Source organism: Somniosus microcephalus, chromosome 8 (assembly GCF_052327205.1).
Source record: "Somniosus microcephalus isolate GS21.2 chromosome 8, FLI_Smic_1.0, whole genome shotgun sequence".
In the NCBI taxonomy this organism is placed as follows: domain Eukaryota; kingdom Metazoa; phylum Chordata; class Chondrichthyes; order Squaliformes; family Somniosidae; genus Somniosus; species Somniosus microcephalus.
Genome location: NC_140994.1, coordinates 203849950 through 203872547, shown reverse-complemented (window position 1 = coordinate 203872547; position 22598 = coordinate 203849950). Strand labels below are relative to the sequence as shown.

Below are 22598 nucleotides of genomic sequence, written 5' to 3'. Positions count from 1 at the left end.
CCGATTTCTTCACCCAGAGAAGAGGCGTCCGGCAGGGCTGCAATTTGAGCCCGACCCTGTTCAACATATACATAAATGAATTAGCAGACATGCTGGAGCAAAGCGAGTCACCAGGTCTCCGTCTCCTGGATGGAGAAGTGAAATCCCTGTTCTATGCGGACGACCTGGTTCTGCTGTCTCCCACAGAACAGGGATTACAGCAACAACTAGACCTACTCGACAAATACTGCCAAAATTGGGCTCTAACAGTAAATCTAAAGAAAACCAACATCATGATTTTTCAAAAAAGGCCCAGATGTCAGGAAAACAAATACCAGTTTACCCTCAGTGATATCACTATAGGACACACTATGAGCTACACCTACCTTGGTCTAACTATTACAGCATCAGGGAGCTTCAGCATAGCAGTGAATGCACTAAAAGAAAAAGCCCGAAGAGCCCTATATGCAATAAAAAGAAAATTCTACAACATCCAAATCCCAATCAAAATCTGGCTCAAAATATTTGACAGCATAATCCTGCCCATTGCACTGTACGGTAGTGAAGTATGGGGCCCGCTAAATCACCAAAGCTACACTAAATGGGAAAAACATACAATAGAAGCCCTACATGCAGAATTCTGCCGAAGCATCCTTCGCACCCAAAGAAAAACGCCAACAAATGCATGCAGAGCCGAACTAGGCAGATACCCACTGATAATAAACATCCAAAAACGAGCACTAAACTTCCTAAATCACCTCAAATCTAGCTCCCCAGACACCCTTCATTTCAAAGCCTTTCAGACCCAAGAGCTAAACCCAGAAAAGAGTCCCCTGAGTCAGCTGCTACGGAAACTTAAGTACTCAGCCGGACCCTGACCAGCCCCAGACCAACACAGCCGTCCAAACACCAATCCGAGTGAACCAAATCATTAAAAAATGCAAAGAAACCTACCTGGAACATTGGAACAAAATAACCGAAAGCCAAAGCAGATTAGAATGTTACCGGGCCCTAAAAAGAGAATATAAACTGGCAGACTACCTCACGACCATCAGAGACACAAAACAGAGACAGACCCTCACCAGGTACAGACTAAGCGACCACCAACTGGAAATTGAAAAAGGCAGATACAAGAAATCCTGGCAGCCTAGAGAGAATAGAATATGCGATCAATGTCTGGCTGGCGAGGTTGAAACAGAAATGCATTTCCTCCTAAAATGCGAAAAATTCAACACATCAAGAAACATATTATTCAACAAGCTAAGCCAAACAACCCCAGATTTCAAGGAATTGGATGATCTGTCAAAATTGAGATTAGTCCTAGGAGAAGGAGACAGACCATACCTTGGGGCCAAATATGTAACAACATGTCACAACCTGAGGACTGTTTAAAATTAAGACTGTTTAAAATTAATATTGAACGTACCAAATGAAGTACAAAGACTGTTTAAAATTAATATTGTTTAAAAGTAATATTGTATGTACCCAACAAATGTCAAATCGATTGACACCTACAGAATGTTGGAAAACTGTACCTTTTTGCTATGTAAGCTTTGGCAATATGGTTCTCTGTAAACTTTCATGCCAATAAAGCATTTTAATTGGAATTGGAATTGGAGAGAGAGAGAGAGAGACTCGGGGGGACGAGAGAGAGAGAGAGAGAGAGACTCGGGGGGACGAGAGAGAGAGAGAGAGAGAGAGACTCGGGGGGACGAGAGAGAGAGAGAGAGAGAGACTCGGGGGGGACGAGAGAGAGACTCGGGGGGACGAGAGAGAGAGAGAGAGACTCGGGGGGACGAGAGAGAGAGAGAGAGAGACTCGGGGGGATGAGAGAGAGAGAGAGAGAGAGAGAGAGACTCGGGGGGACGAGAGAGAGAGAGACTCGGGGGGACGAGAGAGAGAGAGAGAGAGAGAGACTCGGGGACGAGAGAGAGAGAGAGACTCGGGGGGGGACGAGAGAGAGAGAGAGACTCGGGGGGGACGAGAGAGAGAGAGAGACTCGGGGGGGACGAGAGAGAGAGAGAGACTCGGGGGGGACGAGAGAGAGAGAGAGGACTCGGGGGGGGACGAGAGAGAGAGAGAGACTCGGGGGGGACGAGAGAGAGAGAGAGACTCGGGGGGACGAGAGAGAGAGAGAGACTCGGGGGGACGAGAGAGAGAGAGACTCGGGGGGACGAGAGAGAGAGAGACTCGGGGGGACGAGAGAGAGAGAGACTCGGGGGACGAGAGAGAGAGAGACTCGGGGGGACGAGAGAGAGAGAGAGAGAGAGAGACTGGGGGGGACGAGAGAGAGAGAGAGAGAGAGACTGGGGGGGACGAGAGAGAGACTGGGGGGGACGAGAGGGAGAGACGGGGGGGACGAGAGGGAGAGAGAGAGAGAGACTGGGGGGGACGAGAGAGAGAGAGAGACTGGGGGGGACGAGGAGGGAGAGACTGGGGGGGACGAGAGAGAGAGACTGGGGGGGACGAGAGAGAGAGAGAGAGAGAGAGAGAGACTGGGGGGACGAGAGGGAGAGACTGGGGGGGGACGAGAGAGAGAGACTGGGGGGGGGACGAGAGAGAGAGACTGGGGGGGACGAGAGAGAGAGAGACTCGGGGGACGAGAGAGAGAGAGACTGGGGGGGACGCGAGAGAGAGAGAGACTGGGGGGGGACGCGAGAGAGAGAGAGACTGGGGGGGACGCGAGAGAGAGAGAGACTGGGGGGGGCGAGAGAGAGAGAGACTGGGGGGGGCGAGAGAGAGAGACTGGGGGGGGCGAGAGAGAGAGACTGGGGGGGCGAGAGAGAGAGACTGGGGGGGGCGAGAGAGAGACTGGGGGGGGACGAGAGAGGAGAGACTGGGGGGGGACACGAGAGAGGGAGAGACTGGGGGGGGACGAGAGAGGGAGAGACTCGGGGGGACGAGAGAGAGAGAGAGAGACTGGGGGGGGACGAGTGAGAGAGAGAGACTGGGGGGGACGAGAGAGAGAGACTGGGGGGAACGAGAGAGAGAGAGAGAGAGAGACTGGGGGGGACGAGAGAGAGAGAGAGAGACTGGGGGGGACGAGAGGGAGAGACTGGGGGGGACGAGAGAGAGAGAGAGACTGGGGGGGACGAGAGAGAGAGAGAGAGAGACTGGGGGGACGAGAGAGAGAGAGAGAGAAGAGAGGAGAGACTGGGGGGGACGAGAGGGAGAGAGCGGGGGGGTCGAGAGGGAGAGACTGGGGGGGGACGAGAGAGAGAGAGAGAGAGAGACTGGGGGGGACGAGAGGGAGAGAGACTCGGGGGGGACGAGAGAGACGGGGGGGGACGAGAGAGACGGGGGGGGGACGAGAGAGACGGGGGGGACGAGAGAGACGGGGGGACGAGAGGGAGAGACTTGGGGGGGGGGGGGGGACGAGAGAGAGAGAGAGAGAGACTGGGGGGACGAGAGAGAGAGAGACTCGGGTGGGGACGAGAGAGACGGGGGGGACGAGAGAGACGGGGGGGGACGAGAGAGACGGGGGGGGGACGAGAGAGACGGGGGGGACGAGAGAGACGGGGGGGACGAGAGAGAGAGAGAGAGAGAGAGACGAGAGAGAGAGAGACTGGGGGGGACGCGAGGAGAGAGAGAGACTGGGGGGACGAGAGAGAGAGACTGGGGGGACGAAAGAGAGAGACTGGGGGGGGCGAGAGAGAGAGAGACTCGGGGGACGAGAGAGAGAGAGAGACTGGGGGGGACGCGAGAGAGACAGAGACTGGGGGGGGGCGAGAGAGAGAGACTGGGGGGGGGCGAGAGAGAGAGACTGGGGGGGGACGAGAGAGGGAGAGAGAGAGAGAGAGAGAGAGACTCGGGGGACGAGAGAGAGAGAGAGAGAGAGAGACTCGGGGGGGACGAGAGAGAGAGAGAGAGACTCGGGGGGACGAGAGAGAGAGAGAGAGAGAGAGACTCGGGGGGACGAGAGAGAGAGAGAGAGAGAGAGACTCGGGGGGGACGAGAGAGAGAGAGAGAGAGAGAGAGACTCGGCGGGGACGAGAGAGAGACTCGGGGGGACGAGAGAGAGAGAGAGAGACTCGGGGGGATGAGAGAGAGAGAGAGAGAGAGAGAGAGAGACTCGGGGGGACGAGAGAGAGAGAGACTCGGGGGGACGAGAGAGAGCGAGAGAGACTCGGGGACGAGAGAGAGAGAGAGACTCGGGGGGACGAGAGAGAGAGAGAGACTCGGGGGGACGAGAGAGAGAGAGAGAGAGACTCGGGGGGGACGAGAGAGAGAGAGAGAGAGAGACTCGGGGGGACGAGAGAGAGAGAGAGAGAGACTCGGGGGGACGAGAGAGAGAGAGAGAGAGACTCGGGGGGACGAGAGAGAGAGAGAGAGAGACTCGGGGGGACGAGAGAGAGAGAGAGAGAGACTCGGGGGGACGAGAGAGAGAGAGAGAGAGAGACTCGGGGGGGACGAGAGAGAGAGAGACTCGGGGGGACGAGAGAGAGAGAGAGAGAGACTCGGGGGGACGAGAGAGAGAGAGAGAGACTGGGGGGGACGAGAGAGAGAGACGGGGGGGGACGAGAGGGAGAGAGAGAGAGAGACTGGGGGGGACGAGAGAGAGAGAGACTGGGGGGGGACGAGAGAGAGAGAGAGACTGGGGGGGACGAGAGAGAGAGAGAGAGAGAGAGAGACTGGGGGGGACGAGAGGGAGAGACGGGGGGGGGGACGAGAGAGAGAGGACTGGGGGGGACGAGAGAGAGAGAGACTCGGGGGACGAGAGAGAGAGAGAGACTGGGGGGGACGCGAGAGAGAGAGAGACTGGGGGGGACGCGAGAGAGAGAGAGACTGGGGGGGACCAGAGAGAGAGACTGGGGGGGGCGGAGAGAGAGAGACTGGGGGGGGGCGAGAGAGAGAGACTGGGGGGGCGAGAGAGAGGACTGGGAGGGGGACGAGAGAGGGAGAGACTGGGGGGGGACACGAGAGAGGGAGAGACTGGGGGGGGACGAGAGAGAGGGAGAGACTCGGGGGGACGAGAGAGAGAGAGAGAGACTGGGGGGGACGAGTGAGAGAGAGAGAGAGAGAGAGACTGGGGGGGACGAGAGAGAGAGAGAGACTGGGGGGACGAGAGAGAGAGAGAGAGAGAGAGAGAGACTGGGGGGGACGAGAGAGAGAGAGAGAGACTGGGGGGGACGAGAGGGAGAGACGGGGGGGACGAGAGGGAGAGACTGGGGGGGACGAGAGAGAGAGAGAGACTGGGGGGGACGAGAGAGAGAGAGAGAGAGACTGGGGGGGACGAGAGAGAGAGAGAGAGAGAGAGAGAGACTGGGGGGGACGAGAGAGAGAGAGAGAGACTGGGGGGACGAGAGGGAGAGACGGGGGGGTCGAGAGGGAGAGACTGGGGGGGACGAGAGAGAGAGAGAGAGAGAGACTGGGGGGGGACGAGAGGGAGAGAGACTCGGGGGGGGAGAGAGACTGGGGGGGACGAGAGAGGAGAGACTGGGGGGGGACACGAGAGAGGGAGAGACTGGGGGGGGACGAGAGAGAGGGAGAGACTCGGGGGGACGAGAGAGAGAGAGAGAGAGACTGGGGGGACGAGTGAGAGAGAGAGAGAGAGACTGGGGGGGACGAGAGAGAGAGAGAGAGACTGGGGGGGACGAGAGAGAGAGAGAGAGACTGGGGGGGACGAGTGAGAGAGAGAGAGAGAGACTGGGGGGGACGAGAGAGAGAGAGAGAGACTGGGGGGACGAGAGAGAGAGAGAGAGACTGGGGGGACGAGTGAGAGAGAGAGAGAGAGACTGGGGGGGACGAGAGAGAGAGAGAGAGACTGGGGGGACGAGAGAGAGAGAGAGAGAGACTGGGGGGGACGAGAGAGAGAGAGAGAGACTGGGGGGGACGAGAGGGAGAGACGGGGGGACGAGAGGGAGAGACTGGGGGGACGAGAGAGAGAGAGAGAGACTGGGGGGGACGAGAGAGAGAGAGAGACTGGGGGTGGCACGGCGCTATGAGGCGGTCCTACCGTGTCCCAGGCTGTCATTCCCGCGGCATCCACGGTGCAGAGGAGTAGGCATCCATGCCCTGGTAGGCTGCATCCAACGATAGTGCGAGTTCAGAGGCCTTGTTGAGGTCGAGGTTACTCTGCTCCAACAGTCGCTGTCGTGTGTAATTGGATCTGTGGCCCGCTACAAAAGCATCCCGGATAAGTTCCTCTGTGTATACGGCGGCCTTTACATCCTTACAACCACAGGCCCGGCCAAGCACAGACAGTGCCTGAAGGTATTCCACGGTCGATTCCCCAGGTTGTTGTTTACGACTCCCCAGGAGGTGCCTGGCGTACACTTCGTTCACTGGGCGCGTGTACTGGTCCTTGAGGAGCTTGATAGCATCCGCGTACGAGGTCGCGTCTTGGATGACCGAGTACACTCGGTGGTTCACTTTGGAGGTCAGGACATCCAGTTTGTCCTCGTCCGATTTGATTGCTTCGGAGGCGGTCAGGAATTTTTCGAAACACTTAAGCCAGTGAGTAAACTTGGTGGATGAGTCCGCCTCCCGATGATCTAAGTCCAGGCATGCTGGTGTGAGGATCTTCTCCATTATAAAAATGTTGTTAATAAAATTGATGCGCTATCAATTACTCATAAAAGACTGAGAGTTAGAAGAGTAACCAAAGGCTTTTATTAACAACAGAATGGAGGTCTGCCTCGCGTGGTCGACCGGTCCATGACCTAAGCCAAACAACCCCAGATTTCAAGGAATTGGATGATCTGTCAAAATTGAGATTAGTCCTAGGAGAAGGAGACAGACCATACCTTGGGGCTAAATATGTAACAACATGTCACAACCTGAGGACTGTTTAAAAGTAAGACTGTTTAAAATTAATATTGAACGTACCAAATGAAGTAGAAAGACTGTTTAAAATTAATATTGTTTAAAAGTAATATTGTATGTACCCAACAAATGTCAAATCGATTGACACCTACAGAATGTTGGAAAACTGTACCTTTTTGCTATGTAAGCTTTGGCAATATGGTTCTCTGTAAACTTTCATGCCAATAAAGCATTTGAACTGAACTGAACTGAGAGACTGGGGGGGGACACGAGAGAGGGAGAGACTGGGGGGGGGACGAGAGAGAGGGAGAGACTGGGGGGGGACGAGAGAGAGGGAGAGACTGGGGGGGGACGAGAGAGAGAGAGAGAGAGAGTGGGGGGGACGAGAGAGAGGGAGAGTGGGGGGGGACGAGAGAGAGGGAGAGACTGGGGGGGGACGAGAGAGAGAGAGAGTGGGGGGAAGAGAGAGAGTGGGGGGAAGAGAGAGTGGGGGGAAGAGAGAGTGGGGGGGAAGAGAGAGTGGGGGGGAAGAGAGAGTGGGGGGAAGAGAGAGTGGGGGGAAGAGAGAGTGGGGGGAAGAGAGAGTGTGGGGGGAAGAGAGAGAGTGGGGGGAAGAGAGAGAGTGGGGGAGGAGAGAGAGAGTGGGGGGAAGAGAGAGAGTGGGGGGAAGAGAGAGAGTGGGGGGAAGAGAGAGAGTGGGGGGAAGAGAGAGAGTGGGGGGAAGAGAGAGAGTGGGGGAAGAGAGAGAGTGGGGGGAAGAGAGAGAGTGGGGGGAAGAGAGAGAGTGGGGGGAAGAGAGAGAGTGGGGGGAAGAGAGAGAGTGGGGGGACGAGAGAGAGTGGTGGGGGACGAGAGAGAGTGGGGGGACGGGAGGGACGAGAGAGACTGGGGGGGGAGAGAGAGACTGGGGGGGGAGAGAGAGAGAGAGAGACTGGGGGGAAGAGAGAGAGAGACTGGGGGGAAGAGAGAGAGAGACTGGGGGGGAAGAGAGAGAGCGAGAGAATGGGGGGAAGAGAGAGAGCGAGAGAATGGGGGGACGGGAGGGACGAGAGAGACTGGGGGGACGGGAGGGACGAGAGAGACTGGGGGGACGGGAGGGACGAGAGAGAGAGAGACTGGGGGGGGGAGAGAGAGACTGGGGGGGGGAGAGAGAGACTGGGGGGGAGAGAGAGAGACTGGGGGGAAGAGAGAGAGAGAGAGACTGGGGGGAAGAGAGAGAGAGAGAGAGAGACTGGGGGGAAGAGAGAGAGAGAGAGAGAGACTGGGGGGAAGAGAGAGAGAGAGAGAGAGGACTGGGGGGAAGAGAGAGAGAGAGAGAGACTGGGGGGAAGAGAGAGAGAGAGAGAGACTGGGGGGAAGAGAGAGAGAGAGAGACTGGGGGGAAGAGAGAGAGAGAGAGAGAGAGACTGGGGGGAAGAGAGAGAGAGAGAGAGAGACTGGGGGGAAGAGAGAGAGAGAGAGAGACTGGGGGGAAGAGAGAGAGAGAGAGACTGGGGGGAAGAGAGAGAGAGAGAGACTGGGGGGAAGAGAGAGAGAGAGAGACTGGGGGGAAGAGAGAGAGAGAGAGACTGGGGGAAGAGAGAGAGAGAGACTGGGGGGAAGAGCGAGAGAGAGAGAGAGACTGGGGGGAAGAGCGAGAGAGAGAGAGAGACTGGGGGGAAGAGCGAGAGAGAGAGACTGGGGGGAAGAGCGAGAGAGAGAGAGAGACTGGGGGGAAGAGCGAGAGAGAGAGAGAGACTGGGGGGAAGAGCGAGAGAGAGAGAGAGACTGGGGGGAAGAGCGAGAGAGAGAGAGAGACTGGGGGGAAGAGCGAGAGAGAGAGAGAGACTGGGGAAGAGAGAGAGAGAGAGAGAGACTGGGGAAGAGAGAGAGAGAGCGAGAGACTGGGGGGACGGGAGGGACGAGAGAGACTGGGGGGACGGGGGGGGGAGAGAGAGACTGGGGGGGAGAGAGAGAGACTGGGGGGGAGAGAGAGAGACTGGGGGGAAGAGAGAGAGACTGGGGGGAAGAGAGAGAGAGAGAGAGACTGGGGGGAAGAGAGAGAGAGAGAGAGACTGGGGGGAAGAGAGAGAGAGAGAGAGAGACTGGGGGGAAGAGAGAGAGAGAGAGAGACTGGGGGGAAGAGAGAGAGAGAGAGAGACTGGGGGGAAGAGAGAGAGAGACTGGGGGGAAGAGCGAGAGAGAGAGAGAGACTGGGGGGAAGAGCGAGAGAGAGAGAGAGACTGGGGGGAAGAGCGAGAGAGAGAGAGAGACTGGGGGGAAGAGCGAGAGAGAGAGAGAGACTGGGGGGAAGAGCGAGAGAGAGAGAGAGAGACTGGGGGGAAGAGCGAGAGAGAGAGAGAGACTGGGGGGAAGAGCGAGAGAGAGAGACTGGGGGGAAGAGCGAGAGAGAGAGAGAGACTGGGGGGAAGAGCGAGAGAGAGAGAGAGACTGGGGAAGAGAGAGAGAGAGAGAGAGACTGGGGAAGAGAGAGAGAGAGCGAGAGACTGGGGGGGACGGGAGGGACGAGAGAGACTGGGGGGACGGGGGGGGGGAGGAGAGAGACTGGGGGGGAGAGAGAGAGACTGGGGGGGGAGAGAGAGAGAGACTGGGGGGGAGAGAGAGAGAGACTGGGGGGAAGAGAGAGAGAGAGAGAGAGACTGGGGGGAAGAGAGAGAGAGAGAGAGAGACTGGGGGGAAGAGAGAGAGAGAGAGAGACTGGGGGGAAGAGAGAGAGAGACTGGGGGGAAGAGAGAGAGAGACTGGGGGGAAGAGAGAGAGAGACTGGGGGGAAGAGAGAGAGAGACTGGGGGGAAGAGAGAGAGAGACTGGGGGGAAGAGAGAGAGAGACTGGGGGGAAGAGAGAGAGACTGGGGGGAAGAGAGAGAGAGACTGGGGGGAAGAGAGAGAGAGAGACTGGGGGGAAGAGAGAGAGAGAGACTGGGGGGAAGAGAGAGAGAGAGAGACTGGGGGGAAGAGCGAGAGAGAGAGAGAGACTGGGGGGAAGAGCGAGAGAGAGAGAGAGACTGGGGGGACGGGAGGGACGAGAGAGACTGGGGGGACGGGAGCGACGAGAGAGAGAGACTGGGGGGAAGAGAGAGACTGGGGGGAAGAGAGAGACTGGGGGGAAGAGAGAGACTGGGGGGAAGAGAGAGACTGGGGGGACGAGAGAGACTGGGGGGACGAGAGAGACTGGGGGGACGAGAGAGACTGGGGGGGCGAGAGAGACTGGGGGGGCGAGAGAGACTGGGGGGGCGAGAGAGACTGGGGGGACGAGAGAGACTGGGGGGACGAGAGAGACTGGGGGGACGAGAGAGACTGGGGGGACGAGAGAGACTGGGGGGACGAGAGAGACTGGGGGGACGAGAGAGACTGGGGGGACGAGAGAGACTGGGGGGACGAGAGAGACTGGGGGGACGAGAGAGACTGGGGGGACGAGAGAGACTGGGGGGACGAGAGAGACTGGGGGGACGAGAGAGACTGGGGGGACGAGAGAGACTGGGGGGACGAGAGAGACTGGGGGGACGAGAGAGACTGGGGGGACGAGAGAGACTGGGGGGACGAGAGAGACTGGGGGGACGAGAGAGACTGGGGGGACGAGAGAGACTGGGGGGACGAGAGAGACTGGGGGGACGAGAGAGACTGGGGGGACGAGAGAGACTGGGGGGACGAGAGAGACTGGGGGGACGAGAGAGACTGGGGGGACGAGAGAGAGAGCGAGAGACTCTGGGGGGACGAGAGAGAGAGCGAGAGAGACTGGGGGGACGAGAGAGAGAGCGAGAGAGACTGGGGGGACGAGAGAGAGAGCGAGAGAGACTGGGGGGACGAGAGAGAGAGCGAGAGAGACTGGGGGGACGAGAGAGAGGGCGAGGGTCCAGACGCATGTAGTCAATTACCAGGGACTGAGCGGCGGCTGCACTTTGGAACAACAGAGGTGGATGCGCAGCACATGTACAATGGCCGCTGGAAGGAGGCTAAAGCAAACGAGTTTTAGGCCCCCAGTGAGACAAAAATTTGATTTTTTTTCCAGAAAATTGTTTACAGCTGGGAAAGTGATGTTGAATATCCCGCGGTAAGTTCCAGTTAAATTTTGCCTTTTTGAAAGAATCTATCGGGTTATTTAAATCATGTTATGAGAGAGGGGAAAAGTTTGTGCCCCTGTTTGTACCTCAGAATCTGAGAGAGACGGAGGGAACGGCAGCAGAAAAAGAGGAAAGAACTTCTCCAAAACTGATCCCAACTCATCGCCAAGGCTGAGGATAGATAACCGCATTGCCTTCTTAGGAAGTTTAACCACTTTATTCACTTTCTTAGTTGAGCTCTGTTTGGAATTGGAGGTTTTTTTGGTTGTATTTTTAACGACAGCATTGAAGAGGGAAAGAGAAACTTGGAGCAACAACTTCTGTCAAAGCTGCAACGAGACTTGAAAGTAGTTAAAGATTTTTAATGAACTTTCCCCTAAGTTTCAGATATGATTTTGGAAGAAACAGAAGCAAAAATCAATTTTCCCCTCATTTAAACAAGTTTCAACCAGGTCTTGAAGTCCAAACACTTTTAAAGAGATTCTGAAATGCTTAAAACATTTTAAAATAGAAATTTCTCAATATTTGATTTTGAATCATCGACTGAAGTGAGTAGCTTTACACAAACATGCAACCATGCTGTTGAGGGGGAGGGTGGGGAGAATTTGTAGGAGTTACATATTACTTTTTGTTGACTTTAAAAAAAAATATCATTAAGACGTTTAGGAAGAGAACTAAAAAAGGGGAAAAACACAAACCATATAATTTTGTGTCTCGTTCTATAGTCCTAACAAGTTCCAGGAATAATGTAAATATAGATTTCCTCTTTAAACGTTTAGTGGAGTGTTAATAGAAACGTGAGTTATGTAATGATGTATAAAAATTGCAGGAAGCTACTCTAGAATAAACTACAGGAAACTCGTTTAAACGGCACCTAAATATCCGGAATTCTCTAATAACCGGCAAAATTCATACTCCGAAAACAACACCTCAGTAACTGGAAATGTTGCCGAGTCTGAGTCTCCCGCAGTAGCCGAGTTCGTCAGTGGGGGTAGTTCTCCAAACTGCCACTACTCGGCTTCTTGGTGCTGTCGGAAGTCTATGTAGGTGAGTACCCAATTATACTGCACGTTTCTTGATTTTTTTTATTTTTGTTTGTTAAAAATAGTCTCTGTAGATATACCTCTCCATTATCCGGAATTTTTAATCAACCGGCACCGTCCCAGTCCCGTCGGTGCTGGATACGTAAGAGTTTCCTGTACTATTTGTTTATTGAGTAAGACACAGAAAATACTTCGATTAAATTGATGATGTACAATTTTGATTTGGTATAAATGTTTGGAATAGGAGGTTAAAAATTGAGAGTACAATGAAGTTTGTTTTCCACTATTTAATTGGGAAGTACCTAAAATAACTCAACACTTTTCGTGATAAGAGCAGGGATTAATATTGTGGAGAATGTTTGAGAGAAAAACCATTAGAAGCGAAATTTGTAAATTAACATCTTTACGTTAACATATTAGTAAATAGTTCCAAGTCAATCTGATTGGTTCTCCTGTCCAGGAAGAAAGATGAATGGTTATTTCTGTTAAATCATAACTTTTCCTGCCTTCTGTTTTTAATTTGGTCACGCAAATTGTGTATGTGTTTTTCTGCACTTGTGAATAAGTGCTGCATTTCTGACATGTTACATGAGGGGTTCAAGAAGACAACGTTTATTAATGGAAGCGATTGAAGTTGGAAATACAGATTACCATTTTTGTTCAATTCTTTTTATATTGTGAAGTACTGTAAAGAACTACAGCACTTTATATTTGTTGGTTGTCTGGTTGTATTGTGAGTAATACTCTAATTACCTATGTGGATGTACAGTACGTCAGCGCCATAGGAAAGCCGCTGCTCCTGCTGCTTGTGCAGCCATTGCTATTGTGACATGAGGGATGGGCTAATACGTTGAAAACTTTAAAATTAATACAAACTGCACGAATAGATATGCCTCTTTCAGCTCACCTTAAGCTGTTGGATTGTTTGTCAATGCATAACCGTGTAACTGCGTGACGTTTCTGAAGTGTTAATGCATTATTATACAGTTCTTTTATATCCCAGTCATTTCTGACAAATAATTTTTTAAGTAGAGTTTGTACATGACGAACTAAAAGCTTTTAATTAATTCTACCGTAAACAAACTTGCAGAATGGGCATGTAAATGACAAGTGAATTTCAATATAGCTAAGTGTGAGGTGGTGCATTTTGGTAGGAGGAATAAGGAGGCGACCTACTCCTTGGAAAATAAGAGTCTAAATGGGGTAGAGGTGCAAAGGGGTCTAGGGGTATAGATTCACAAATCATTAAAAGTAGCAACGCAGGTTAAAAAAGCCATAAAAGTGCAAATAAAGCACTGGGATTCATTTCGAGAGGAATAGAATTCAAAAGCAGAGAAGTTATGTTAAACTTGTATAGAACCTTGTCTGATTGTCTCATGATTAGGTAAAAAAATATATAGGTAAAAAACAGGATGAGGTCCTAAAAGCTGAATATAGGGAGTTAGGAGGTAAATTTAAAAAATAGGACCTCAAAGGTAATAATCTCAGGATTGCGGCCAGTGCCACGCGCTAATCAAAGTAGAAATAGAAGGATATTTCAGATGAATACATGGCTAGAGGAATGGTGCAAGGGGGAGGGATTCAAATTCCTGGGACATTGGAACAGGTTCTGGGGGAGGTGGGACCAGTACAAACTGGACGGTTTGCACCTGGGCAGGACCGGGACCAATGTCCTAGGGGGAGTGTTTGCTAGTGCTGTTGTGGAGGGTTTAAACTAAAATGGCAGGGGGTTGGGAACCTGTGCAGGGAGACAGAGGAAAGGGAAGCAAGGATAGAAGGAAAAGACAGGAAGGAGAAAAGCAAAAGTGGCAGTCAGAGAAATCAAGGTTGTAAATCAAATCAGGGCCACAGTAAATAATAACTCTAAAAGGATTGAAGAGTGTTAAAAAAACAAGCCTGAAGGCTTTGTGTCTTAATGCGAGGAGCATTCGTAATAAGGTGGATGAATTAGCTGCGCAAATAGATGTAAACGGATATGATATAATTGGGATTAGGAAACATGGCTCCAGGGTGACCAAGGCTGGGAATTCAACATCCAGGGATATTCAATATTCAGGAAGGACAGGCAAAAAGGAAAAGGAGGTGGGGTAGCATTGCTGGTTAAAGTGGAGATTAACACAATGGTAAGGAAGGATATTAACTCTGATGATGTGGAATCTGTATGGGTAGAGCTGAGAAATACCAAGGGACAGAAAACGTTAGTGGCAGTTGTATATACAGACCCCCAAACAGTAATGCTGAGGTTGGGGATGGCATTAAATGGGAAATTAGCGACGCGTGCAATAAGGGCACTGCAGTTATCATGGGTGATTTTAATCTACATATAGATTGGGCTAACCAAATTAGTAACAATACTGTGGAGGAGGAATTCCTGGATTGTATACGGGATGGTTTCCTGGACCAATATGTCGAGGAACCAACTAGAGATCAGGCCATCTTAGACTGGGTATTATGTAATGAGAGAGGATTAATTAGCAATCTTGTTGTGTGAGGCCCCTTGGGGAGGAGCGATCATAATATGATAGAATTCTTCATTAAGATGGAGAGTGACGTAGTTGACTCAGAGACTAGGGTCCTGAATTTAAATAAAGGAAACTACGATGGTATGAGGCGCAAGTTGGCTAGGATGGATTGGGGAATGTTACTTAAAGGGTTGACGGTGAATAGGCAATGGCAAACATTTAAAGATCGCATGGATGAACGACAGAATTTGTTCATCCCTGTTTGGCATAAAAATAAAACAAAAAAGGTGACTCAACCGTGGTTAACGAGGGAAATTAGGGATAGCATAAGATCCAAGGAGAGGACATATAAATTGGCCAGAAAAAGCAGCAAACCTGAGGATTGGGAGCAGTTTAGGATTCAGCAAAGGAGGACAAAGGGATTAATTAAGAGGGGGGAAATAGTGTATGAGGAAGCTTGCAGGGAACATAAAAACTGACACTAAAAGCTTCTATAGATATCTAAAGAAAAAATGATTGGTGAAGTCAAGCGTAGGTCCCTTGCAATCAGAATCAGGGGAATTTATAACGTGGAACAAAGAAATGGCAACCAATTAAATACATACTTTGGTTCTGTCTTTACAAAGGAGGACACAAATAACCTCCCAGAGATGTCAGGGAACATGGGGTCTAATGAGAGGGAGGAACTGAATGAAATCAGTATTTGTAGGGAAATTGAAGGGAATGAAGGCCGATAAATCCCCAAGGCCTGATAATCTACATCCTAGGGTACTTAAGGAAGTGGCCCTAGAAATAGTAGATGCATTGCTGGTCATCTTCCAAAATTCTATAGACTCTGGAACAGTTCCCATGGATTGGAGGGTAGCTAATGTAACCCCACTATTTAAAAAAGGTGGTAGAGTGAAAACGGGGAATTATAGACCGGCAAGCTTGACATCGGTACTGGGGAAAATACTAGTCCATTATAAAAGATGTAATAGCAGAGCACTTGGAAAACAGCGACAGGATGGGACAAAGTCAACATGGATTTACAAAAGGTAAATCATGCTTGACTAATCTGCTGGAATTTTTTGAGGATGTAACTGGTAGAATAGATAAGGGAGAACCAGTGGATGCGGTGTATTTGGACTTTCAGAAGGTTTTTGATAACGTCCCGCATAAGAGATTAGCGTGTAAAATTAAAGCACATGGGATTGGGGGTAAGGTACTGACTTGGATAGAGAACTGGTTGGCAGACAGGAAGCTAAGAGTTGGAATAAACGGGTCTTTTTCCGAGTGGCTGGCAGTGACTAGTGGGGTACTGCAGGGATCGGTGCTAGGACCCCAGTTATTCACAATATATATAAATGATCTAGACGAGGGAACTAGATGTAATATCTCCAAGTTTGCAGATGACACAAAGCTGTGTGGGCGTGTGTGCTGTGAGGAGGATGTAGAGAAACTCCAGTATGATTTGGACAGGTTGGGTGATTGGGCAGATGCAGTATAAGTGGATAAATGTGAGGTTATCCACTTTGGTGGCAAAAACAGGAAGGCAGATTATTATCTGTGGCAATAGATTGGGAGAAGGGGAAGTGCAACGGGACCTGGGTGTCTTTGTGCACCAGTCGCTGAAGTTAAGCATGCAGGTGCAGCTGGCGGTTAAGAAGGCAAATGGTATGTTGGCCTTCATAGCGAGAGGATTCAAGTACAGGAGCAAGGATGTCTTGCTGCAGTTGTACAGGGCCTTGGTGAGACCACACCTTCAGTATTGTGTGCAATTTTGTTTGCCTTATCTGAGGAAGGATGTTCTTGCCACGGAGGGAGTGCAGCGAAGATTCACCAGACTGATAGCTGGGATGGCAGGAATGACGTATGAAGAGAGATTGGGTCGATTCGGCTTATATTCGCTAGAGTTTAGAAGAATGAAAGGGGATCTCATTGAAACGTATAAAATTCTAACAGGACTAGATGCAGGAAGGATGTTCCCGATGGCGGGGGAGTCCAGAACCAGGAGTCACAGTCTAAGGATAAGGGGTAAGCCATTTAGGACTGAGATGAGGAGGAATTTCTTCACCCAGAGAGTGGTGAACCTGTGGAATTCTCTACCACAGAAGGCAGTTGAGGCCAATTCATTAAACATATTGAAGAAGGAGTTAGATATATTTCTTAAGGCTAAAGGGATCAAGGGATATGTGGAGAAGGCAGGGACAGGGTCATGAATTTGGATGATCAGCCATGATCTCATTAAATGGCGGAGCAGGCTCGAGGGGCCAAATGGCCTACTCCTGCTCCTATCTTCTTTGTTTCTATGATTTGAGACGGTGGGGTGGCAATATGGCATTACTGTTTTTATGCTTTTAAGCGGTTGCTGTTGCTGTCGTCGTCCTAAAAGTTGTTGATGTAAAATTTGCTCATTGGCCCTTTTCGGCCGGCATAGACATAATGGGCCAATTGGCCTCCTTCTGTGCCATAAACATCTATGATAACCTGTTGCAGTTTTATTAATACAGCTGAAAATGGGTTTATCACAAAAAATAAGATTTTTAATCAGTGTCTCGTTCACCACTTGTGAGTAACCTGATTTTAAATAACTGAAAATGACTTTAAAAAAACTATACAGGACCATTTATTAGTTACATTGGTGTACAGCAGTCAGTTTAGCAGAAACTCACCATGGTGATTAATTCAATTTGGGGGCGTGGCCAGTTTTGTGGGCGGGGCCGGCTTCCCGCACAATGATTTTTAAACCAGCGCAAAATGCCGCGTAAACTTGATTTATGCTGGACTTAATTTGCGCTTGAAATTACTTGATCTTTCACGCTGGTTTGGCCGATTTTGGGCAAATTCCAGCACAATCTAGTGGACACTCCAGGCCAAAGAGTTTGTGCTCTAATGGCTGCAATGGAGCAGGACATACTTAGTCGAGGACTTGCATTTAAAATGAGAGAAGTTTTGAGAATCGCAGCTCAAGACAGTGCGCATGAGTTAAAGAAATGAAGAATTTTTTTTGAAATCCAAGACTAATTTCAAAAATGGTTTAGCACTAAGCAATTAATAATTGGGGCCAATAGTGTAAAGCATTTGGCTGTTGTCTGCATCTGGTAAAACATCTGCTCCTGACAGTACCAACGGAAGAATGCTTTGCGTTTGCATTGGCACATTGGTTTCACTTTCTCCGTGATTCAACAGTCGGGGGTGTAAAAGAGGGAGGGAACTGTTCCTTTTTGTTTCCATAATGTCCAATCAAGCATAATGAAGAAAGTGTCAGTATTTTCTTGGGCAGAAACTGTCACTCAGTCTGTTTATTGGGGTTTGAGGTTCTGGAACAGATTTTGTTGTGCTGCATTCTGAACTGGACTGTCTGTGCCCTTGAAGCCATTAGGAGCTGGAGAGATTCCAGGACTGAACTGTGCTGAGCTGCTTGTCCTTGTGTATTTTTCCAAATGATGGCAGCTGCCATTTTCTGAAAGCCATTTGTTTTGTTACTGGGTTTTTATTTTCATTATCTAGTGTGTCATGCTTTCAAGATGAAAAGTGGTAGGTATCCTTGCTCTTGCTGTGTGCAGTCACGGCCGTGTTAATGGGGTCAGTTCCGAAGCCTTTCATATGCCATGAGTTTTAATGTTGGTTCAAATATTACGATGTCTTGTTACCATGCTTTGATAATTTCAGATAGCCAGTAATAATTCAGTTTTGCGCCAGACTTTCCAAAAATAAACTCAGCAAAAATAGTAGAACATTGTGTGTCAACCTCCCTGCTAAATCCTCCATTTTTTTTTATTGTCCCAATTTAAAATCTGTATTATGCATACAACTCCATATCCCTGCAAGTCAGGTGGGCGTCCATTTATTTTGATCCTAATTGACATTTTTAACCACACTGATCATCAGCTAAATAGGCACAGATAACATAGTAAATAATGCCTCTCTTTTTAAGTCTCCTTGTTCGTGCCACCAGTCCCTGAATGAGCAGGGTTAGCAGATTTTTGGGACTCTGCCAGAATATTGTTGATACAACTATGTATATGGCTCACTAGTACAGCACATGGAGATGTGTATTTTACCTGTAATACTGAGCACATAAGTTGAAGATGGGAGGGGGACAATTTCTATGCCACTCTATAACATGGGTGAAAGCTGCCATTATTATTGAGCCACTCATTGATGGTGACTGAATTTCATATTACATGAGGTTGTTGAATTTTTATCAACGTTTTAGAGATTGAATTCCACAATTCCATTCATTTTTCAATCCTTGATCTTCATGTGAAACTACCACTACACATGGGGACATGACGGTTGCTAGATGTGTTCTATAATCTGCTTCATCATTTTCAAGAGGGAGAGAAATGCAATCACCAGGCAGTCATGTGTACGCATTACCCTGTGTACTGTTTCACCGTCTCTTGCTCCATGCGTTTTTGTTTAGCTAGGAGGACAATGCTGTGGCAGGGACGGATACCTTATTGGAGAAATTAAAACATGAAGTTGTGGGCAAGATAGGTACAGATTTGGGATGCAACAACATGTTCAAGGCCTTCGAGAAAAGAGAGGTTGGTTTGGGGCAGTAGTTTGCAAGGATAAAGGGGTCAAGGGTGAATTTTCTGAGGAGGGGGACAGAAGAGAGAAACATTTAAAATGACATCTAGCATGGGGGCCAGGAAGGGAATTTGTGAGGTCAGCCGTTTGGTGAGAACGGGATTGTGGTGTATGTAACCTGTTCCACCTTAAGAGAACTACCTTAAGAGATGTACTACTTTCTCTTGGCTGCTGTATACTGTAATACCGGTGGTGACCACACCGGTATATAAGTGTTGTGTAGGGATTTGCTGGGCAGTTCAGCCCTGACCTCCGAATAGTAAAGACCTGTTAGTTATTCTTGTGGTCTGTGTCCAGTGATTTATAATAAGCATAACTGGGACACACAGACTTAACAGGGATCAAGAGATTAGTGTGTCTCATGGACAAGATCAGGTCGGAGAAGGCATGAGGGGAAATGGGAGAAAAGCTAGAGAAAGACATGGGTTCAGGACTATGGGAGGAGGAAACCTTGGGGGAGGTTTAGCTTAATAGGAATGGGGAGAGGCAGTTGAACAAATGACCTCAATCTTCATCACTGAGCTCTCGGCACTTATTGGAAATGAGGGTGGAGCGAGCAGGGGAAAGGGGTCTGGGGAGATGGTTGGTAGTGGCGAAAAGAAGATGGGTGTTAACTTTGCTTTCCAGGATGATCTTGGGATAGTGGCCAGTTTTGGCAGAGAAGAGCAAAGCCCAACAGTGCTAGATATGGTCCAGCCAGATGTGGCAATGGATGGCTAAACCAGTTGTGCACCAGAAACGTTCAAGTCTGTGCCCATGGACTTGAGAAAACGAAGATCGTGGCCATCCCAGGAATATCAACTTGGATGGGAGAGAGTACAGGTTTTGCTGGGGCCCAAGAGCCTCAAAGGTGAGAGAGTGGATGAGCAGCTCGACAGCTGCAGAAGTATCGTGGCGAATGAAGGGCCAAAGGCTAGACAATTTGGAATTTGAAAGTGTAGTTGTAAATGACTGGGGAGAGTTTTCTCCGGGCGGATGCAGAATGAAGTGGGGTTGGAAGGGATGGTAGGTTGATGCGGGTGGTGAGGGATACATGAAAGTTCTCAGAGATCCTTGTCTGTGAGTAACAAAGAAAATTTATGTAAATAGCAATGGATTTTATGTTTGTGTCCATCTCTCTTCAGTATAAAGCTGGTCAACTTGCCATGTTGATATAGAAACATAGAAGATAGGAGCAGGAGTAGGCCATTCGGCCCCTCAAGCCTGCTCCGCCATTTAATGAGATCATAGCTGATCATCCAAATTCAGTACCCTGTCCCTGCTTTCTCCTCATATCCCTTGATCCCTTTAGCCTTAAGAAATATATCTAACCCCTTCTTGAATGTATTTAATGAATTGGCCTCTACTGCCTTCTGTGGTAGAGAATTCCACAGGTTCACCACTCTCTGGGTGAAGAAATTCCTCCTCATCTCAGTCCTAAATGGCTTACCCCTTATCCTTAGACTGTGAGCCCTGGTTCTGGACTCCCCCGCCATCGGGAACATCCTTCCGGCATCTAGTCCTGTCAGAATTTTATAAGTTTCAATGAGATCCCTTCTCATCTTCTAAACTCCAGCAAATATAAACCCAATCTCTCTTCATACGTCATTCCTGCCATCCCAGGTATCAGTCTGGTGAATCTTCGCTGAACTCCCTCCATGGCAAGAACATCCTTCCTCGGATAAGGCGACCAAAACTGCACACAATACTCAAGGTGTGGTCTCACCAAGGCCCTGTACAACTGCAGCAAGACATCCTTGTTCCTGTACTCAAACCCTCTCGCTACGAAGGCCAACATACCATTTGCCTTCTTAACCACCTGCTGCACCTGCATGCTTACCTTCAGCGACTGGTGCACAAGGACACCCAGGTCTCGTTGCACTTCCCCTTCTCCCAATCTATTGCCATTCAGATAATCTGCCTTCCTGTTTTTGACAGCAAAGTGGATAACCTCTCATTTATCCACGTTATATTGCATCTACCATGCTTCTGCCCAATCACCCAACCTGTCCAAATCATCCTGGAGTTTCTCGGCATCCTCCTCACAGTATACACGCGCACCCAGCTTTGTGTCGTCTGCAAACTTGGAGATACACTATTACATCTAGTTCCCTCGTCTAGATCATTATATTGTGACTAGCTGGGGTCCAAGGACCGATCCCTCCGGTACCCCACTAGTCACTGCTACTCGGAAAAAGACCCGTTTATTCCAACTCTTTGCTTTCTGTCTGCCAACCAGTTCTCTATCCAAGTCAGTACCTTACCCCCAATCACATGCGCTTTAACTTTACACGCTAATCTCTTATGCGGGACCTTATCGAAAGCCTTCTGAAAGTCCAAATACACCACATCCACTGGTTCTTCCTTATCTATTCTACCAGTTACATCCTCAAAAAATTCCAATAAATTAGTCAAGCACAATTTACCTTTTGTAAATCCATGTTGACTTTGTCCGATCCTGTCACTGTTTTCCAAGTGCTCTGCTATTACATCTTTTATAATGGACTCTAGCATTTTCCCCACTACCGATGTCAGGCTTACCGGTCTATAATTCCCCGTTTTCTCTCTACCACCTTTTTTAAATAGTGTGGTTACATTAGCTACCCTCCAATCCATGGGAACTGTGCCAGAGTCTATAGAATTTTGGAAGATTATCAGCAATGCATCTACTATTTCTAGGACCACTTCCTTAAGTACCCTAGGATGTAGATTATCAGGCCCTGGGGATATAGTCTACATGAAGTAGCAATATATACATGATGTAGAATATTTTATTCAGATGCTGTGACCTCATTCCATTTCCTTGCCTCCGTGTGATATTTGGATAATTGCCTGAGAAATTTTAATTTCAGCTGTAATAAATTTATAGTTGCTACAAGATAATCATGTTCAGCCGGTGCTTTTCATTTGAATTCAACTTTCAAGAAGCAGTCAGAAAATAAATCTGAACAGGATGAAGGCCAAAATACTGACAGCAGAAGGCTAGAAAATTAAATGACTTGTGACTTTGAGTTCAGTTGATAATGTGGCAAAAGAGAATTAAAAGCAAGACTTCAGCGAAGATCAAGTGGAGCCAGGGATCCGAGATAGAGCAAGCATTCACTTAAACCACTGAAAGCAGGAAAATGATGCAACGGCATGGTCTTTGAAGAAAACCCTTGAACAGTACTTGCCACAGTTAATGGAAGCTCTGAAGAAGGCAATCTCAAATAGAAAAGTCCGAAGTTTCATTAATTTTGTAAAGTGTGATTGTAATGCTGCCAGCAAATTCCCAGTAATGGTTTGGTGAGCCTGGGACGAGACTTTGTGTTAAATATTAAAGTTTGGAGCTGTTCTTTCAGAGAACTAAATTGTATCAGTGCCAGAGAAAATGTCATTGGCAGGTGATACAAATTTAACAGGAGATGGTTTAAATTTAAACACTTATTTGAACATTTCTGTTTGCTAAATCTGGCTATTTTTATTTGAACTAAACTTTTTTTTTCTTCCAGCTCCGGCCTGAAATCTGAAGGAAGCTCATCAACAGCCTCCACCTCAACTGCCTCCTCCGGGCCACCTGCCAAAGTCTGTCTGGTTTGCTCAGATGAAGCATCTGGATGTCATTATGGTGTTCTTACTTGTGGCAGTTGCAAAGTTTTCTTTAAGAGAGCTGTAGAAGGTAAGCAGTGGGTCCTGTTCTAGTATGTCCATACACTTGCAAACTTTCTATCTTTAAAAAAAAGACTGAA

General features: G+C 49.4%; 1 protein-coding gene across 4 annotated transcripts in view; it reads left to right on the top strand.

The window, feature by feature from the left end:
* The window catches only part of LOC147114056 (glucocorticoid receptor-like), a 220816-nt gene that overhangs the window by 152184 nt on the left and 46034 nt on the right, over positions 1-22598 (top strand). For 3 of the 4 annotated variants that reach the window (XM_085995628.1, XM_085995627.1, XM_085995626.1), the window contains exons 3-4: positions 10754-10795; positions 22362-22528. In XM_085995628.1, coding sequence (XP_085851754.1) covers positions 10754-10795; positions 22362-22528 — 209 coding nt within the window. The remainder of the gene's footprint in view (positions 1-10753; positions 10796-22361; positions 22529-22598) is intronic. The other variant, XM_085995629.1, reaches the window with a different exon arrangement.